Below are 17,713 nucleotides of genomic sequence, written 5' to 3'. Positions count from 1 at the left end.
TCGGTTATCTTATTTTGAAGTTCGCGATTGAGATGAGGGGCAGTGTTACGATCTTCGGCGGTAAAACAACTTCGGAAGACCGAATTCATTCTTCCGTTTCTGTGCCGGTGTGGTCGCTGAGAGAATGAATAGACCATTTTGACCCACTTAATGATTTTACATACGACCAAATTCTCTTAGGGTTTTACTCAGGTCGGTTGACAACGTCTTACTTTAACAGTTCTAAAAAATTGTTGGTAGAGTCATTTGCACCTGCAGTGGTTATTATTTTACCCCAGCTTATTAAATTCAGTTTAGATTTGATTCATTAATTGGTCTTATAATTTTTCTACAGTCTGTGGAATTTTCAGTTGCTTTACTGCTAAGGGTTTGTCTGAGTCATTTCGTTTAGATGAAAGCTGCACACTATGTTATCTAGACATGCTTCCTGTCTTGTGGATTTGTCAATTAAGCAACTGAAGTTAAGGGATCTTAATATATACAGCAAGTGATCAACATTTATATTCCTAAACCTAATGTCTAAATTGATATCACCAGATATTAGTATTCTGTAATCTTTATATCTGAGTAGCAAGAGTATCATATTAGATTTAGATTAGATTAGATTAGTTTTTCGTTCCATAGATCTGTGCTTAGGAGATCCTCATGGATGTGGAATTTGTCTTTTTCTTTTTTTTAATCTGGAATAACAATACTAATAGTATGAGTATATACAATACATCATTTTTTAAGCTGAGATAACAATACTAATAGTATGAATATGTACAATACATCATTTGTTTCTATTAAAAAATTCGTCAATGGAATAGAAGGAGTTGACCACTAGTAAGTCTTTCAGGCTCCTTTTAAACTGATCTTTATTTGTAACGAAGTTTTTCATGTTTGCTGGAAAATTATTGAAGATGAGTGTTCCTGAGTTCAACTAAAATTTTATTGTTGATTTTAATCAGTTGCGGTACAATTTGATCTCTGATATATTTAATAACATAATTTGAGAGACCATGGTAATCCCCTGCTCTAGAATTACCGAGCTTAGCCATTGATTAATTGACCATCTGCTTCTCATTTACACGAGTCAAGTGAAAGCTGTCTCTTTGTCTTTTTTTGAACGAAAGTAATGGCTTTTAAGTCCTTGGGCAGATGATTTTTGTACCTGGTATTGTATGTATGAACTGAGCTGTTTGTTGGAAAAAGAGATATATTATTTAGGACAAATTTCATTAAGGAGTAAATATACTGAGAGGCAGTAGTCAGTATACGCAGTTCTTTGAAGAGGTTTCTACAGGTCGTCTGTGAATTTACTCCACAAATAACACGTACTACACGCTTTTGGGCTCTGAAAACTTTTGTTTGCCTTGAAGAGTTGCCCCAAAATATTATACCATATGACATTATGGAATGAAAGTAGGCAAGTTTCTCCAGAAGCTCCACAAAGATGTCTTCATTGTGTTTTGGGTCGCTCACACAGGGTACACCAGTGACAGAGGAAGAACGCCTTCCATACTCGTATTCAGGACAATATTATGGAAATGGAAGAGGACGTAGATGAAGATGAAATGGGAGATACGATACTGCGTAAAGAGTTTCACAGAGCACTGAAAGACCTAAGTCGAAACAAGGCCCCGGGAGTATACAACATTCCATTAGAACTACTGACGGCCTTGGGAGAGCCAGTCCTGACAAAACTCTACCATCTGGTGAGCAATATGTATGAGACAGGCGAAATTTCCTCAGACTTCAAGAAGAATATAAAATTCCAATCCCAAAGAAAGCAGGTGTTGGCAGATGTGAAACTTACCGAACTAGCAGTTTAATAAGTCACAGCTGCAAAATACTAACGCGAATTCTTTGCAGACGAATGGAAAAACTGGTAGAAGCCGACCTCGGGGAAGATCAGTTTGCATTCCGTAGAAATGCTGGGACACGTAAGGCAATACTGACCCTACGACGTACCTTACAAGAAAGATTAAGGAAAGGCAAACCTACGTTTCTAGCATTCGTAGACTTAGAGAAAGTTTTTGACAATGTTGACTGGAATACTCTCTTTCAAATTCTGAAGGTGGCAGGGCTAAAACACAGGGAGCGAAAGGCTATTTACAATTTGTACAGAAATCAGATAGCAGTTATAAGAGTCGAGGGACGTGAAAGGGAAGCTGTGGTTGGGAAGGGAGTGAGACAGGGTTGTAGCCTCTCCCCCTCTCCCCGATGCTATTCAATTTGCATATTGAGCAAGCAGTAAAGGAAACAAAATAAAAGTACGGAGTAGGTATTAAAATCCATGGAGAAGAAATAATAACTTTGAGGTTCGCCGCTGACATTGTAATTCTGCCAGAGACAGCAAAGGAGTTGGAAGAGCAGTTGAACGGAATGGACAGCGTCTTGAAAGGAGGGCATAAGATGAACATCAACAAAAGCAAAACTATGATAATGGAATGTAGTCGAACTGAATCAGGTGATGCTGAGGGAATTAGATTAGGAAATGAGACGCTTAAAGTAGTAAATGAGTTTTGATATTTGGGGAGCAAAATAACTGATGATGGTCGAAGTAGAGAGGATATAAAATGTAGACTGGCAATGGCAAGGAAAGCGTTTCTGAGGAAGAGAAATTTGTTAACATCGAGTATTGATTTAGGTGTCAGGAAGTCGTTTCTGAAAGTATTTGTATGGAAGTGAAACATGGACGATAAGTAGTTTAGACAACAAGAGAACAGAAGCTTTAGAAATGTGGTGCTACAGAAGAATGCTGAAGATTAGATGGGCAGATCACATAACTAATGAGGAGGTATTGAATAGAATTGGGTAGAAGAGGAGTTTGTGCCACAAATTGACTATAAGAAGGGATCGTTTGGTAGGACATGTTCGGAGGCATCAAGGGATCACCAATTTAGTATTGGAGGGCAGCGTGGAGGGTAAAAATCATAGAGCGAGACCAATAGATGAATACACTAAGCAGATTCAGAAGGATGTAGGTTGCAGTAAGTACTGGGAGATGAAGAGGCTTGCACAGGATAGAGTAACATGGAGAGCTGCATTTGCACAGGATAGAGTAATATGGAGAGCTGCATCAAACCAGTCTCAGGACTGAAGACCACAACAACAACTCGTATTTTTGTCTGTTAGTCTCGTCTCTTGCCGAGGCAGGTTTTGTGGAGCAGGGCCGGCGCCCCGTGTTGCAGACATGGTCCGCGGGGAGGCGTGGTGGGGCCGCGAGTGCTGCGGGCTGCCGCAGTCCGCGGGCTGCCAGCAGGCGTGCGTCACGGCGGCGGCGCGCCCCGACCTGGCCGCCAGCTGCCGCCACAGCGACGAGGTCGCCTTCTTCGCCTGCCTCGACCGCCAGCAGGTGAGTCGCGACGACTCCCACCGCCTGCTGTCACACGTCGGGGCGTGAAGGTGCGGGCAGGAATCGTTAGCGCCAGGATTTCACCCAGAACAAGTCCCGCCCACTCAGCCCCGGTCTTCCCGGTCTTTGTTCGGCGCCTGGGCGTCGTTTCAGTTGACCCACGTGGTTTACCGCGTTCGGCTGCACTCGCTCGGAGTGAATGTTAAATTAATATCTTGCCAGGTCTTAAATTTCGCCAGATAGTTAAAAGACACGTTACAACAAACGTGCACAATTTAGCACTGAATTCTTTAAATACGAGAACTCTGTATTCAGATGAATAGCCTATGAAGAAACATACTTCTGTGTGAGAAAAAGCACCCTACCCTCAAATAATAATTTGCTCGGGGAAATATGAACTACAGTATACTTGACACTCGAGTTTCAGAACAGTATACGCGAAACAGTCATCAGTGTTCACTATAATTCCAGAGGGCATCAAAATTACTTTGTTCCCGCTAGATCGATCCACGCTGTTTTCGCGTGTTATTCACCAAATAGTTTTGCTGAAAAGTTTTAGGGGTGGAAGAAGAGCTAGCACAGCATGGAGGACGTTTTACAGCTGTGAAACACTGCAGCATTTATTTCCTCCATAACAAAGAATAACGACAGATTATTTCCCTCAGACGTTTGCAACAGCATATAATACATTAATCACACAGAAACAGCCACAACTCTTTATAACCTCGTTTATAATGCGAAGTTATGGCACTGGAAGAATTTAAAAGTTAAATTTCACCCATTACCCATGCAAATACTAACGAAATATGCCATATAAGAAAATATCGTACTGCTTTCATTAGGCATTTCTACTTTAAGGCATTCTTATATTCTTTTATTTTCGTGAGTTACTATGAGGGCCTACATAAACAAAACGACTTTCACTTATTTCTATATAACGTTGATTTTAGACAACAGAGTTAGTCCACTGCATCCGTTGCTTTACTACCGACATGACAGATTCAAGACCATTGTTTTCGCATTGTATGTTTGCTCTGCTGTTACCCTCAAATAAACGTATTATAATAAGTGAATTAGTTAATGAAAATTTGTCCTTATTGCCCTTAAATAACATCGCGTTATTTTTTTTTGTTTTCTATTGCTGGCGATGCTATCAATTCTCTATAAATATTTTTATTTCTTTAATAATGCAAATTCATGTTATATTACCATCCAGAAAAACTTAAATTTCTTATCATTACTGACTCTCATCACAGTGTAACATGTGTTGGACTGTGACGATAACAACTTTGATGTAGCTTCCAGTTTGTGGAACCGGCGGCTGTTTAGGGGAGGGCCTTACACTATGAATAGGCGTGGGGGGGGGGGGGGTGAATGGGCGGGACTTGTTCCGGGTGAAATACTAGCGCTAAGGGCACGTGGTGCGGGCTGTCCGGGCGTGTAGCGACCGCAACCTGCCGCTCGGCTCTGTTGCACCCGTGGAAGCCGTACAGGTGACACACACAAGGGAGCCGCCCACGTTGGACCGTTTTTACCTGCGGGTGGAAGTTGGCAGTTTCTGTTTTTCTACAGACATGACGGTAGCCAAGTGACGAAAAATAATACCAGAAGAAACCGAAACAATTGATATGAGCGAACGTACACTACCGGCCATTAAAATTGCTGCACCACGAAGATGACGTGCTGCAGACGCGAAATTTAACCGATAGGAAGTAGATGCTGTGATATGCAAACGATTAGCTTTTCAGAGCATTCACACGAGGTTGGTGCCGCTGGTGACACCTACAACGCGCTGACATAAGGAAAGTTTCCAACCGATTTCTCATACACAAACAGCAGTTGACCGGCGTTGCCTGGTGAAACGTTGTTGTGATGCCTCGTGTAAGGAGCAGAAATGCGTACCATCACGTTTCCGACTATGATAAAGGTCGAATTGTACCCTATCGTGATTGCGGTTTATCGTATCGCTACATTGCTGCTCGCGTTGGTCGAGATCCAATGACTGCTACCAGAATATGAAATCGGTGGGTTCAGGAGCGTAATACGGAACGCCGTGCTGGATCCCAAAGGCGTCGTATCATTAGCAGTCGAGATGACAGCCATCTTGTCCGCGTGGCTGTAACGGATCGTACCTGAGTCAACAGATGGGGACGTTTGCAAGAGAACAACCATCTGCACGAACTGTTCGACGACGTTATGAGCAGCAGGGACTATCAGCTCGGAGACCATGGCTGCCGTTACCCTTCACGCTGCATCACAGACAGGAGCGCCTGCGATGGTGTACTCAACGACGAAGCTGGGTGCACGAAAGGCAAAATGTCATTCTTTCGGATGAATCCAGGTTGTGTTTACAGCAACATGATGGTCGCATCCGTGTTTGGCGACATAGCGGTGAACGCACATTGGAAGCGTGTATTCGTCATCGCCATACTGGCGTATCACCCGGCGTGATGGTATGGGTTGCCATTGGTTACACGTCTCGCTCACCTCTTGTTCGCACTGACGGCTCTTTGAACAGTGGACGTTACATTTCAGATGTGTTACGACCCGTGGCTCTACCCTTCATTCGAACCCTGCGAAACCCTACATTTCAGCACGATAATGCACGACCGCATGTTGTAGTTTCTGCCCTGGCCAACGCATTCTACAGATCTCTCACCAATTGAAAACGTTTGGTCAATGGTGGCCGAGGACTTGGCTCGTCACAATACGCCAGTCACTACTCTTGATGAACTGTGTTATGGTGTTGAACCTCCAGGGGCAGCTGCACCTGTACACGCCATCCAAGCTCTGTTTGACTCAATGCCCAGGCGTATCAAGACCGTTATTACGGCCAGAGGAGGTTGTTCTGGGTACTGATTTCTCAGGATCTATGCACCCAAATTGCGTGAAAATCTAATCACATGTCTGTTCTAGTATAATATATTTGTCCAATGAATACCCGTTTATCATCTGCGTTTCTTCTTGGTGTACCAATTTTAATGACCAGTAGTGTAGTTTTCTACAGTACAGACCATACCGGGCACAAAAATGTCCCGAAAGAGGCGGCAACGCGGAAGGAAATAGGCGCAAGCCAAAAACGAAGAGTTAATCTATTATTTCACAAACACTCTGAGAAGTAAAATCACGACGCACCACGAAGGAACTATTCGAATGGAAAATCGGTATGTGCGATTCACACTTCTTTTCTTCTTTTAGTGTTCAACCATGAGGTTGGTTTGCAGCAGAGCGCCATTCCTCTCTTCTGTCTGCCTTCCTCTTCATTTCCACGTATGTGTTACACCCAACGTCATTCAGAATCTGTTGCACGTATGATATCCTTGGTCGCCCCCTGCGATTCCTTCCCTCAATAGCTCCTTCTGCTATTGTTCCAACGATGTTGTTGTGTCGTAGAATGTGTCTCTTCTTGTTTGGATGTGCCTCCACAGAGATCTGGTTTCCTGTACTCTTCTAAGCACCTCTTCACTTGTTACTTTGTCTTTCCAGCTGATCTTCATCATCCTTCTACAGCATCACATCTCCAGGGCCTCTACGTCTTCTCTCTTCTCTTCCAATTCTCTAAGTTTCACATCGGTATAGGGCCACACTTGAAACGCAACCTTTCATGATACGTTTCCTTATCTTCAGACTGATGTTGTTGCTGGTGAGTAAGTTCCTTCCCCGATTAAATGCAATTTTGGACTTTTGTATTCTGGTCGCAATTTCTTTCCGACTTCTACCATCTCTTGTGATTTTCCTTCCCAGGTAAGAAAATTCCTCTATCACTTCCAACTCCTCTATTCCAATTCTCATTCTCAGAGGTTCATATTCTGCTCCTGTACTGCATACCATCACTTTAGTCTTTTTCTTGTTTGTTCTCATTCCATACTGATTGCACAGAATTTTTTCCATTGTTCTGAGGACTTCCTCTAGATCTTCTTTTGTCTCCGTGACTATAGCAAGATCATCTGCATAGCGTAGCATGTCTACCTTCTGCCCATTAATTGTGATCCCCACCTCAGTACTTTCTCGAACTTGGTCTATAGCTTCCTGGATGTAAGCATTGAATATAAGAGGGGAGAGAGCACATCCTTGCCTTACCCCTTTTCTAATGTTTGCTTCTTGTTCCTGGTGACAGCCCCTAATCACTGCCTCCTCATTCTTATAAAAACTGAGTATCACACGGATGTCATTGTACTTTATTCCACTTTTCCTCAGTAATCTGAACATCTCTTGCCAGATAACGTTATCTAATGCCTTTTTCATAACTACAAAGACAATACAAGTTGGTTTATTTTTCTGTAATTGCTTTTCGATAACGTGTCTCAGTGCCAGAATCGCCTTTCTTGTACCCAATCCCCTTCGGAAACCAAACTGATCTTCACTCAGCATATCCTCCACCTTCTCTTCAATTCTCTTCAGAACTATTTTCATGAGAATTTTTGATGCATGTGATATTAGGTTTAGAGTTCGGCACTGTTCGCATTTTGTAGCTGCTGCCTTCTTTGGTATAGGAACAATAACACACTTCTGGAGGTCAGTCGGTATCTCTCCTGTGTTATAGATAGACCTAGTAAGTTTAAGCAGCATCATGTACACTTACAGACAAACAAACGGCTGCAATTTCAGAAAAAATTGGATGGTTCATTTCAGAGAATAATGCCACCGAAGTTTTCCTCTTCGAAGTGGTAGTTAGCATGAAGGCACCGGATCTCCGTGAGGTTGCTCGTGAAACCTGGAGGTAGGCGCTGCGTAACACACGTAATCCGTACGGAACGACGTAATGTTCACCAACGTCGTTGACCAAGTGAACAAAGCCACATTCATAACTGAATCTACTCCTGTCACGATACAATTTTCTTGACTCGCAGCATTTGTATCTTCTTGAGGAACAGGACTAAATCTCACGCCCCCGTTTGTTCGAAACAACAGAGACCAGGATGGATCAAACCACGCTACACGCCGCCATAGTTCCGTGATCCACTGACGATGTGCACTCATTCACGCCACTAGTCGATCCCTGCGGGGATGGGTCAACGAATGGACACGAGTCGGTCGTCGACTGCTGCAGCCTTTCTGGTGCGTTCCTAAGCGTAGAATCCTGACAGAAATGGTTTCTCGACGTCCCAGTCATGCGATCTAACAGCAGACCGTCGCTCATGAGAGTACTGTATGGCCTTGCACAGGCTGAACGCCGTCCGTCCGTCGAACATTCGTGGCCTTCCTGTATGGTGGTTTTCGCGTGTGGAAACATTTGCTAAGCGATATTGAAAATTTCACCCTTGACACTCCTCAACTCGAAGTCCGCATTCTTGTGTAATCTCCGATTTGTTATAACTCATGCCTCTTGTGCGATTAACATCGAACTTCCAGAGTCGGTTGACTTGTATCGTGCTATCATGATCACTATACACGTCTTCGTAGCAGGGTACTCAGAAACCGCATCTGTACTCGCTACTTTCGGGCGTTACAGACGGCACATCTTCAAATGGGCAACTCATTCCGTGACTTTTGTTCATTCAGTTTTTCTAAGGCAAAAAGTTCCAGTACTGCTTTGAGCTACTTGAAAGGTTCCTTCGTCACGTCCTCAGAATGGTCGTGGTTTCGTTCGAAGAAATATTCGCGAGATTTTCTTCACTGCTACGCTCACAAAATATTCTAAATAAGGATCTCAAGCCCCGCCTTGACCCGCGAGACGAAGATAAACTTATCGCTAATCAAAAAAGCAATGTTTAAAGCCCAGTACCTACCTAACTGCATTCAGAAATACTCCAAGATTCAGTTTTTGGGGTGTAGGGTGTATACCGCGAATATTTAGTACAGGGTCTCAGTAGCTGCTTCCGCCTTAAGGTGATACTAAACTCCATGTTCCAGCCTTAAAATCTGTTCATTTGCTTTTGTACTGACAATATGATACATATTGCGTGAAGGGCATTCACCAAAGACTATCAACAACGGTGTTTCACCTGATTTAGTACGTGACTCTCTTAAATCACTTCTACCACAGTAATTTGTAATGCTTTTCTAAATTTTATTTTATGTGTCTGTGGAGCTCTTTCATTTAGAAATTTTGTCTAATATGTTTCAAGGGAAGCCATTCAAACACTGAAAGGGCTGGCTTGATACTGGCTTTCTGTTCTGTTACAAAATTTGCTGCTTCTAAATACCTGTGTGACATAAATTTCGTAAATATCTCTCCGAGTATTCAGTAAATAAAATGCATTTCCATCATAATGTGTTTTGTTAAGGGCTACTGGTTCCGTAGGATTAATCCTTCATTTTCAGGCATAACGGATGGGGATAGCTCTCTTTATCATTTATGCAACCACATTTCGCATATTGTGGACCAGCGTTCGATGTTGCTGAAAGCGACTGTGTGCCTCCGTTCCTCAAACTCTCATTTTCAACGCATTTTTCCCTGATTAAAGGTTACAACTTTTCCTATAAGAGATAAACAGGAACACAAGAATTTCATTACACAAATCAGCATATTCGTTCGACTGTGCGTAGTGTACAGGCGAAAAACATTTGCCTTTAACTTGCCTAGTCGCTCTCCCCATGCTTCTATGGCAATAACACCCATGGTGCTACTGACGATGACGTAGGTGACGAATTTGAGGCTGACAACGCAAGCTTACACTTCTTTCACTCCTTAGTAACGATAACCGAAAATGCAAATTCAAAACAAAACAACGTGGTACTCGTGGTAAACTTAAAAAAAGGTTTTCGATTCTTTCTTAAGTAATGCTTGCGGGCTTTCAAAAAACAAAAATGATGTGATGATGTTGCCCTCAACTAAGTACCATCAGACTCAGAGTTGAAATATTAAAAGTTTTGGCTGGTTTCGTTGTCTAGGGGCTGGGATACGTAGTTGCCGCATTACAAGCCAAATACTACTGAGTCTACAGTATATAATATGAATACACACATGAATAAAATGGTCGAAGGTACCTATACTCGACAATTGCGAATTTTTAAAGCAACATAGTGATTTATAAATGAATGATTGCAATTAAATGAAACCTGCGGATACTATTTTTAACGACTTTAAATGACGAGTACGATAGCAGAAGTACCATTAAGAATGCCGTTTATTACTGCAAAACACTTATAGGTGTCGATGGTCCAGCAGTTAAACGAAATATAATTTGAATAACAGGCAAACAATAGATTCCTACTTCACGTAATTAGTCATGAGCGACAACATAGCTGATGATGATGATGATGTTTGGTTTGTGGGGCGCTCAACGGCGGGGTTATCAGCGCCCGTACAATTTCCCAATCTTTGCTCAGTCCAATTTCGCCATTTTCCTGGATGATGATGAAATGATGAGGACAATACAAACACCCAGTCATCTCGAGGCAGGTGAAAATCCCTGACCCCGCCGGGAATCGAACCCGGGACCCCGTGCTCGGGAAGCGAGAACGCTACCGCGAGACCACAAGCGGCGGACTGACAACATAGCTCGCGAGATGTTCACTTACATGTGCATACTACGTCTTCACTGCAGAAGCCACATAATTCTCACAAGTGCACAAGTCGGCACTACGAAATATTTCCATCTCCCGCGACACGCGCAATCTGCTCCACTCTGCAAGTCTTACCTGCTGCCATACGTCGCTGCTTCCCCTCCAGCACTGTTCGTCCTATCCAGTACTCCTCCCCCGCATCCATACAGTGTACCCATTAACGAGCGCTGTGATTGGCTAGAGCGCTCCAGCCATTTCTCCAAGCCAACGCACACTCACAAACATATTGAAATACACACGAGATACTGGATTTACATTTAAATAACTTGAAATTAAATAAATATTCCTACGGCTGGACCATAAACGCTCTCTAAAACACATTATTAAATACTTAAACAAATCAAATGTGAACGTATATCAAAGGAATAGAAACAAAAGCAGGCAGGTAGCCTAATGTCTCTGTGCTTTCTAAAACACAGTAATTATTTAACCAATTTCTTCATGAATAGTATATATCGGATATAAACAAAGAGATACACGAATAAATATATTATAAGCATGCCGGTACCGTTTTCTCGTGTAACTGTGAAGTACTTATGGCCTGACGCGGTTAATAGTAATTGGTCACTTTGACCTCCAATAACTCATGTACTATTCATGTTACATGCCTGTACTTCATACCAATTTAGGTTTACACTACTAGCTTTCTAAAGACACGGTCGTAGGTTGTGTTCCAAAAATGAACAGCATAGAGACAGAAGTGATGACACTTTCTGCAGGACCAGACCACCATTTTGCAGGACAATGCTCAAGCACGTACAGTGCAAGCTGTTACTGATTTGTTTGACTCATGGGGCTGCTAAGTGCTATACCACCTACTGCACTCCCCTGACTTAACCCCATGTAAATTCAACTCGATTTCTGAACTGAAGGAAACACTTCACGGCATTCGCTTCAGAACTGCTACAAATTCGTCGGGCAATAGACCGCGCCGTTCGAACTGTCAACTAGCACTGCTAAGAGTATCCCACGACTTCCACACTGCTGGCAACGGGTTATACACAATGCTGGTGACTACTTTGAAGGTCATTAAAACTTTGAAACACGTATCTATTTTTTACGAGCTGTAAAGAAATAGTTGCCACTATTAAAATTCCAACCGTCGTATGTAGCCCCCACGTCACTCAGAGTTTTTGGTACTAACATAAACTTTTATTACACTAGTGAGTAAAAGTTTGAAGCACATCGATCATGTATTTTTCGAAATTCTTGATAACACAGTCTTGTCTTTATATAGTAGAATAGAATGTGCTGGTAGCATGTGCCACATGATAAATAAATAAAATTGAGGAGTGATACCCGTCTCCGACCGATCTGTTAGGATTTTTCTACAACTAATGTGTTACAAGGCTACAAGAAGTACAACATTCTCTGATGACGCGTTGGACAGTCGTAGCTGATAACACCAGCAAATCCGGATCTTCATCAGGTACTCATGGGCACGCCCAAACGCGCTAGCTGCTTCCTGCAACGCCTCTACACTGATCCCGTACAATCGACTGGCACGTACACACCGCTTCAGTTGCATGTCACATGTTGGCGGTGGATGGCCACGTGATCTTCTGACACCACTAGTTCTACAGCTGTTATGTTGCAAAGCAACCAGTGCGCTGTTTTGAGGTTGTGGCTCAAATGGCTCTGAGCACTATGGGACTTAACATCTGAGGAGACTAGAACTTAGAACTGCTTAAACCTAACTAACCTAAGGACAGCACACACATCCATGCCCGAGGCAGGATTCGGACCTGCGACCGTAGCAGCAGCGCGGTTCCAGACTGAAGCGCCTAGAACCGCTCGGCCACACCGGCCGGCTTTTGAGGTTGTGGTTAGTATGTTATCTGGTGAGCTTATTTGTATGTTTTTGGTTGAATAAAGATGCAGAAAAGAGCTTTTTCGCCCTCGTGCTGGGAGGTCTGTCTCAAGAGGATTTTGTAATTGCTTTTGTTCCAGGAAAACGCCTGGCGTTGTAGCCTCAACGCAGTGTCGTCACGCGAGGGGGCCAACAACGACTTACGTATTAAGGCACTTGGTGCCTAAAGGAAAAAAACACATCAAATTTTCTGGCCGCATAAGTTGTCAATAAGCATTCAGATTCATTCCGTTTGAATTTTTGAATGTGCTAGTCTTAGACTAGTCAATGTAGTGTACGTCGATATGGAACTACTTGGTGGACTAAAATTATGTTACAGTGTGCTTGAAAGGGGCTTCGAATCTAACCTGTTGCTTGTTTCACGTAATTATCTCACTTCCTGTACTCACCAGGTTCTCTGCTCTGTATGGCTACCTTACGCCACAGCAGGTCCGTCCTACAACTCCTGACCGTTGCGAGGTGAAGGAGAAGCGACGGATTTTAAGCAGCTGAGTGATCTGTACCTGTAAGTGTTTTGTCTTTAACGTTTCATTGGTGCTTTCTTACTTTTCGAGCTCTACAAAGGGAATCTTCTACACAGTGCTGAACTAGTAGTGTAGTGAGGATGAAGATGACGAAGAATAGTCCGCCTGCTTAGCTGGATGGTAACGTGCTTGCTTCCCAAGCGAGCGGGCGCGGGTTAGATTCCCGGTCGGGTTGGAGATTTTCTCCGTTCGTAGACTTGTTGTTTTTAATTACATCTTGACGCACTTTCCTCTGAATTACTTCCATATTTAATCACTTTACTGTAATAGCATTTGTAGTAACACTTCAATCTGAATACTAACAATGCTTCTTACATGCAGAGCTACGCCGGCCGGAGTGGCCGAGCGGTTAAAGGCGCTACAGTCTGGAACCGCACGACCGCTACGGTCGCAGGTTCGAATCCTGCCTCGGGCATGGATGTGTGTGATGTCCTTAGGTTAGTTAGGTTTAAGTAGTTCTAAGTTCTAGGGGACTTATGACCAAAGCAGTTGAGTCCCATAGTGCTCAGAGCCATTTGAACCATTTTTTTGCAGAGCTACACACTACACAACACAACAGTTTCGTGTTCCGTGCTCGACTCTCTACAGACGTGGCTGCCCGCAAAGATACTCCACAACTAAGCCAGCGATATGACAATACGCGTACACAGTCTTCTTACAAATCTGTTCAGATCAGAAGTGGGTATTCTTTAGTTTTCTCCATGTTAATGTTTATTTATAATCTTTTTTAGGTAATCGTGGATTTTCTGATGAAGACACTTGTAGTTGGTGTCGAAACCTGGTAAAAGTATAATTTTGTTGCAACCTATTGGCTGTTTTACACCTCTCATAATATAGAAGCGTTCGTAGCGGCCACAGAATCACGATGGCTACGCTAAGGAGAGTGTGTGAGGCTGCAGGAAGACAACGTTGAGAAATGAGAGATTTCAAATTTTATGTGTGAATATTTTGTGATTTTGGACAGGTCAGAAAAACTGCTGGTGAATCCTGTGGATGCCTTGGGCAGATGGAGGGAGTATTTTGAATAGTTGGTCAATGTAGGTAAAAATGCGATCAGTAATGTTTCAGATTTCGAGGTAGAATGGGATAGGAATGATGATGGAAATAGGATCACATTTGAGGAAGTGAAAAAAATGGTCAATAGATTGCTGTGCAATAAAGCGGCTGGGGTGGATGAAATTAAGTCGGAACTCATCAAATACAGTGGAATGTCAGGTCTTAAATGGCTACACAGGATAATTGAAATGGCCTGGGAGTCGGGACGGGTTCCATCAGACTGGACAAAAGCAGTAATCACACCAATCTTTAAACATGGAAACAGAAAAGATTGTAACAACTACAGAGGTATCTCTTTAATCAGCGTTGTGGGTAAAATGTTCTCAGGTATTGTTGAAAGGAAAGTGCGAGTATTAGTTGAGGACAAACTGGATGAAAATCAGTGTGGGTTTAGGCCTCTTAGAGGTTGTCAGGACCAGATCTTTAGCTTACGGCAAATAATGGAGAAGTGTTATGAGTGGAACAGGGAATTGTATCTATGCTTTATAGATCTAGAAAAGGCATATCACCGGGTTCCTAGGAGGAAGTTATTGTCTGTTCTACAAGATTATGGAATAGGAGGCAAACTTTTGCAAGCAATTAAAGGCCTTTACATGGATAGTCAGGCAGCAGTTAGAGTTGACGGTAAATTGAGTTCATGGTTCAGAGTAGTTTCAGGGGTAAGACAAGGCTGCAACCTGTCTCCACTGTTGTTCATATTATTTATGGATCATATGTTGAAAACAATAGACTGGCTGGGTGAGATTAAGATATGTGTACACAAAATAAGCAGTCTTGCATATGCGGATGACTTAGTGGTGATGGCAGATTCGATTGAAAGTTTGCAAAGTAATATTTCAGAGCTAGATCAGAAATGTAAGGACTATGGTACGAAGAATAGCATCTCCAAAACGAAAGTAATGTCAGTGGGAAAGAAATTTAAACGGATTGAGTGCCAAATAGGAGGAACAAAGTTAGAACAGGTGGACGGTTTCAAGTACTTAGGATGCATATTCTCACAGGATGGCAACATAGTGAAAGAACTGGAAGCGAGGTGTAGCAAAGCTAATGCAGTGAGCGCTCAGCTACGATCTACTCTCATCTGCAAGAAGGAAGTCAGTACCAAGACTAAGGTATCTGTGCACCGTTCAATCTTTCGACCAACTTTGTTGTATGGGAGCGAAAGCTAGGTGGATTCAGGTTACCTTATCAGCAAGGTTGAGGTTACGGATATGAAGGTAGCTAGGATGATTGCAGGTACTAGTAGATGGGAACAATGGCAGGAGGGTGCCCACAATGAGGAAATCAAAGAAAAACTGGGAATGAACTCTATAGATGTAGCAGTCAGGGCGAACAGGCTTAGATGGTTGGGTCATGTTACACGCATGGGAGAAGCAAGGTTACCCAAGAGACTCATGGATTCAGCAGTAGAGGGTAGGAGGAGTCGGGGCAGACCGAGGAGGAGGTACCTGGATTCGGTTAAGAATGATTTTGAAGTAATAGGTTTAACATCAGAAGAGGCACCAATGTTAGCACTGAATAGGGGATCATGGAGGAACTGTATAAGGGGGGCTATGCTCCAGACTGAACGCTGAAAGGCATAATCAGTCTTAAATGATGATGATGATGATGATGATGATGATATTTTGTGATAAAGAAAGTAGGATACTTTGGTACCTGAACTCCTACGCAAGAGTGTCTGAAGGGACTAACGTTTGCCAGTTGAAATAAAAATAAATAAAAGTTTCTTCTCGGTAGCTTACCTACTTTGGAGGTTGACAAATCAGTGTGGAAACACTTGCTATCACTGTTCAACTGTTCGCGCGTCAGCAACCTTTCCCGAACGTGGCCAGCTGTAGCAGCGTGACTGCTGTTCCAGGCGGGCGCCGTGTGCTGTGACGACGCCGCGCCGGAGACCTGCGCCTCTGCGTGCCGCGACGCCTTCCGGGAGACGGGCGCCGCGGGCGGCGTGTCCGCCGTGGAGCGCGCGTGCGCACAGCACAGCCCGCGCGTGCTTGCCTGCGCGCGCAACCACACGGCCGCCGCGCCCGTGCTGCAGCCGCACAAGTGTGAGTACTGAAAGAGTACAGTGGGGAGGCAGTGACAGCGGCAGGGGTCTGTCAGCAGAGGTCAGGGACTGGAAGCGTCGACTAGTCACTGCATGTCACCTGAGTAACAAATCCATCTGTTGCGTTTCAACTCTAAAAAAAAGATTAGATTAGATTAGATTAATACTTGTTCTATAGATAATGAATATGACACTTCGTAATGATGTGGAACGTGCCAGGTTAATAAAAGGTGTCTATACAAGATATTACATTACACAAATTATTACATGACACTTAATATTTTTAATTTTTTTGTGCGAGTTGGGGAAATTACCCAATTATTATATCCAAAAATTCATCTAATGAGTAGAAGGAGTTGCCATTAAGAAATTCTTTTAATTTCTGTGGTGTGCGTACTGTAAGATCTTCGGTACACACACCATCAGATTATTTGACTTGTCGCTCTAACGAAGTAGGCGAGTGTCAGCAATATGTCTCGTGGTCTTATCGTGGCGCGTTTATCTTCTGCCGTTAGGTCAGACGATAGAAATGCCACTTGCACGCTTAGAGTAGCAGATTGACGGTGACCAACTTTAAACAGAACTTGATTAATTTTCACACACATTTATTAAAATAATAAAAAGCATAGACATTACGTAACGTGATTCTGGATGCTATTTACAATTGCCAATCTGAAGTTCCTTTGGTCTGGGTACGTTAATCTTACTCTCACATATCTATGATACTTGACAATGTGTCTATACATTTATCTTCATGGCTATGTACAGGAATATGGTAATCTTATTAGGCGCAGACTGAAACTTGACTATATACTGGCACAGACAAATGCAGACTCGTACAGACTAATGTAGACAACTGCAGATTGACTAATGGGAGGTTTATACACTCGTTTAGGTATCACTGCGCGAGTGTGATCCGTGAGGAGAAAAGGTTTTACGTTAGCAGCAATCTCATTGGCTGCGTTACATACTAATACGAGGATCGGCGGAAGCAGAATTTGGTCCATCTCTAAAGCAGCACCATCTCGTAGTGCAGAGATGGACGAGAGCTGCGCCTGCGCTGTTGTACTTAGTGGGGCGCGCTCCAGTGGGAAATTTGTGTACGCGCTGACTACGCGGAACTATGTACACAACAATTTCCTTTTAAATGCTATATGGCTGTCTGTCAGACTTTTGATGCTATTAGGTAAGTGACGAAAGACTTTCATGGCAGCATAATTTGCCCCCTTCTGAGCCAGAGTTAGATTTAACCTTGAGTATTGAAGATCATCCTTTCTTCTAGTGTTGTAGCCATGTAAACTGTTATTACTTTTGAATTTGTTTGGATTGTTAATAACAAATTTCATAAGTGAATATATATATATATA

At 43.0% G+C, this 17,713-nt stretch overlaps 1 protein-coding gene across 1 annotated transcript in view; it reads left to right on the top strand.

Moving 5' to 3' along the window:
- LOC126161254 (reversion-inducing cysteine-rich protein with Kazal motifs-like) overlaps positions 1 to 17,713 on the top strand; it is a 480,526-nt gene that overhangs the window by 286,209 nt on the left and 176,604 nt on the right. Inside the window, exons 5-6 of the mRNA XM_049916994.1 lie at positions 3,177 to 3,340; positions 16,158 to 16,245. Of these exons, the coding sequence (XP_049772951.1) occupies positions 3,177 to 3,340; positions 16,158 to 16,245 (252 nt within the window). The remainder of the gene's footprint in view (positions 1 to 3,176; positions 3,341 to 16,157; positions 16,246 to 17,713) is intronic.

The sequence above is a fragment of the Schistocerca cancellata genome, chromosome 2, assembly GCF_023864275.1.
Source record: "Schistocerca cancellata isolate TAMUIC-IGC-003103 chromosome 2, iqSchCanc2.1, whole genome shotgun sequence".
Classification (NCBI taxonomy): Eukaryota; Metazoa; Arthropoda; class Insecta; order Orthoptera; family Acrididae; genus Schistocerca; species Schistocerca cancellata.
The sequence above is the reverse complement of the archived record's forward strand: the minus strand, read 5'-3'. Positions and strand labels throughout refer to the sequence as shown.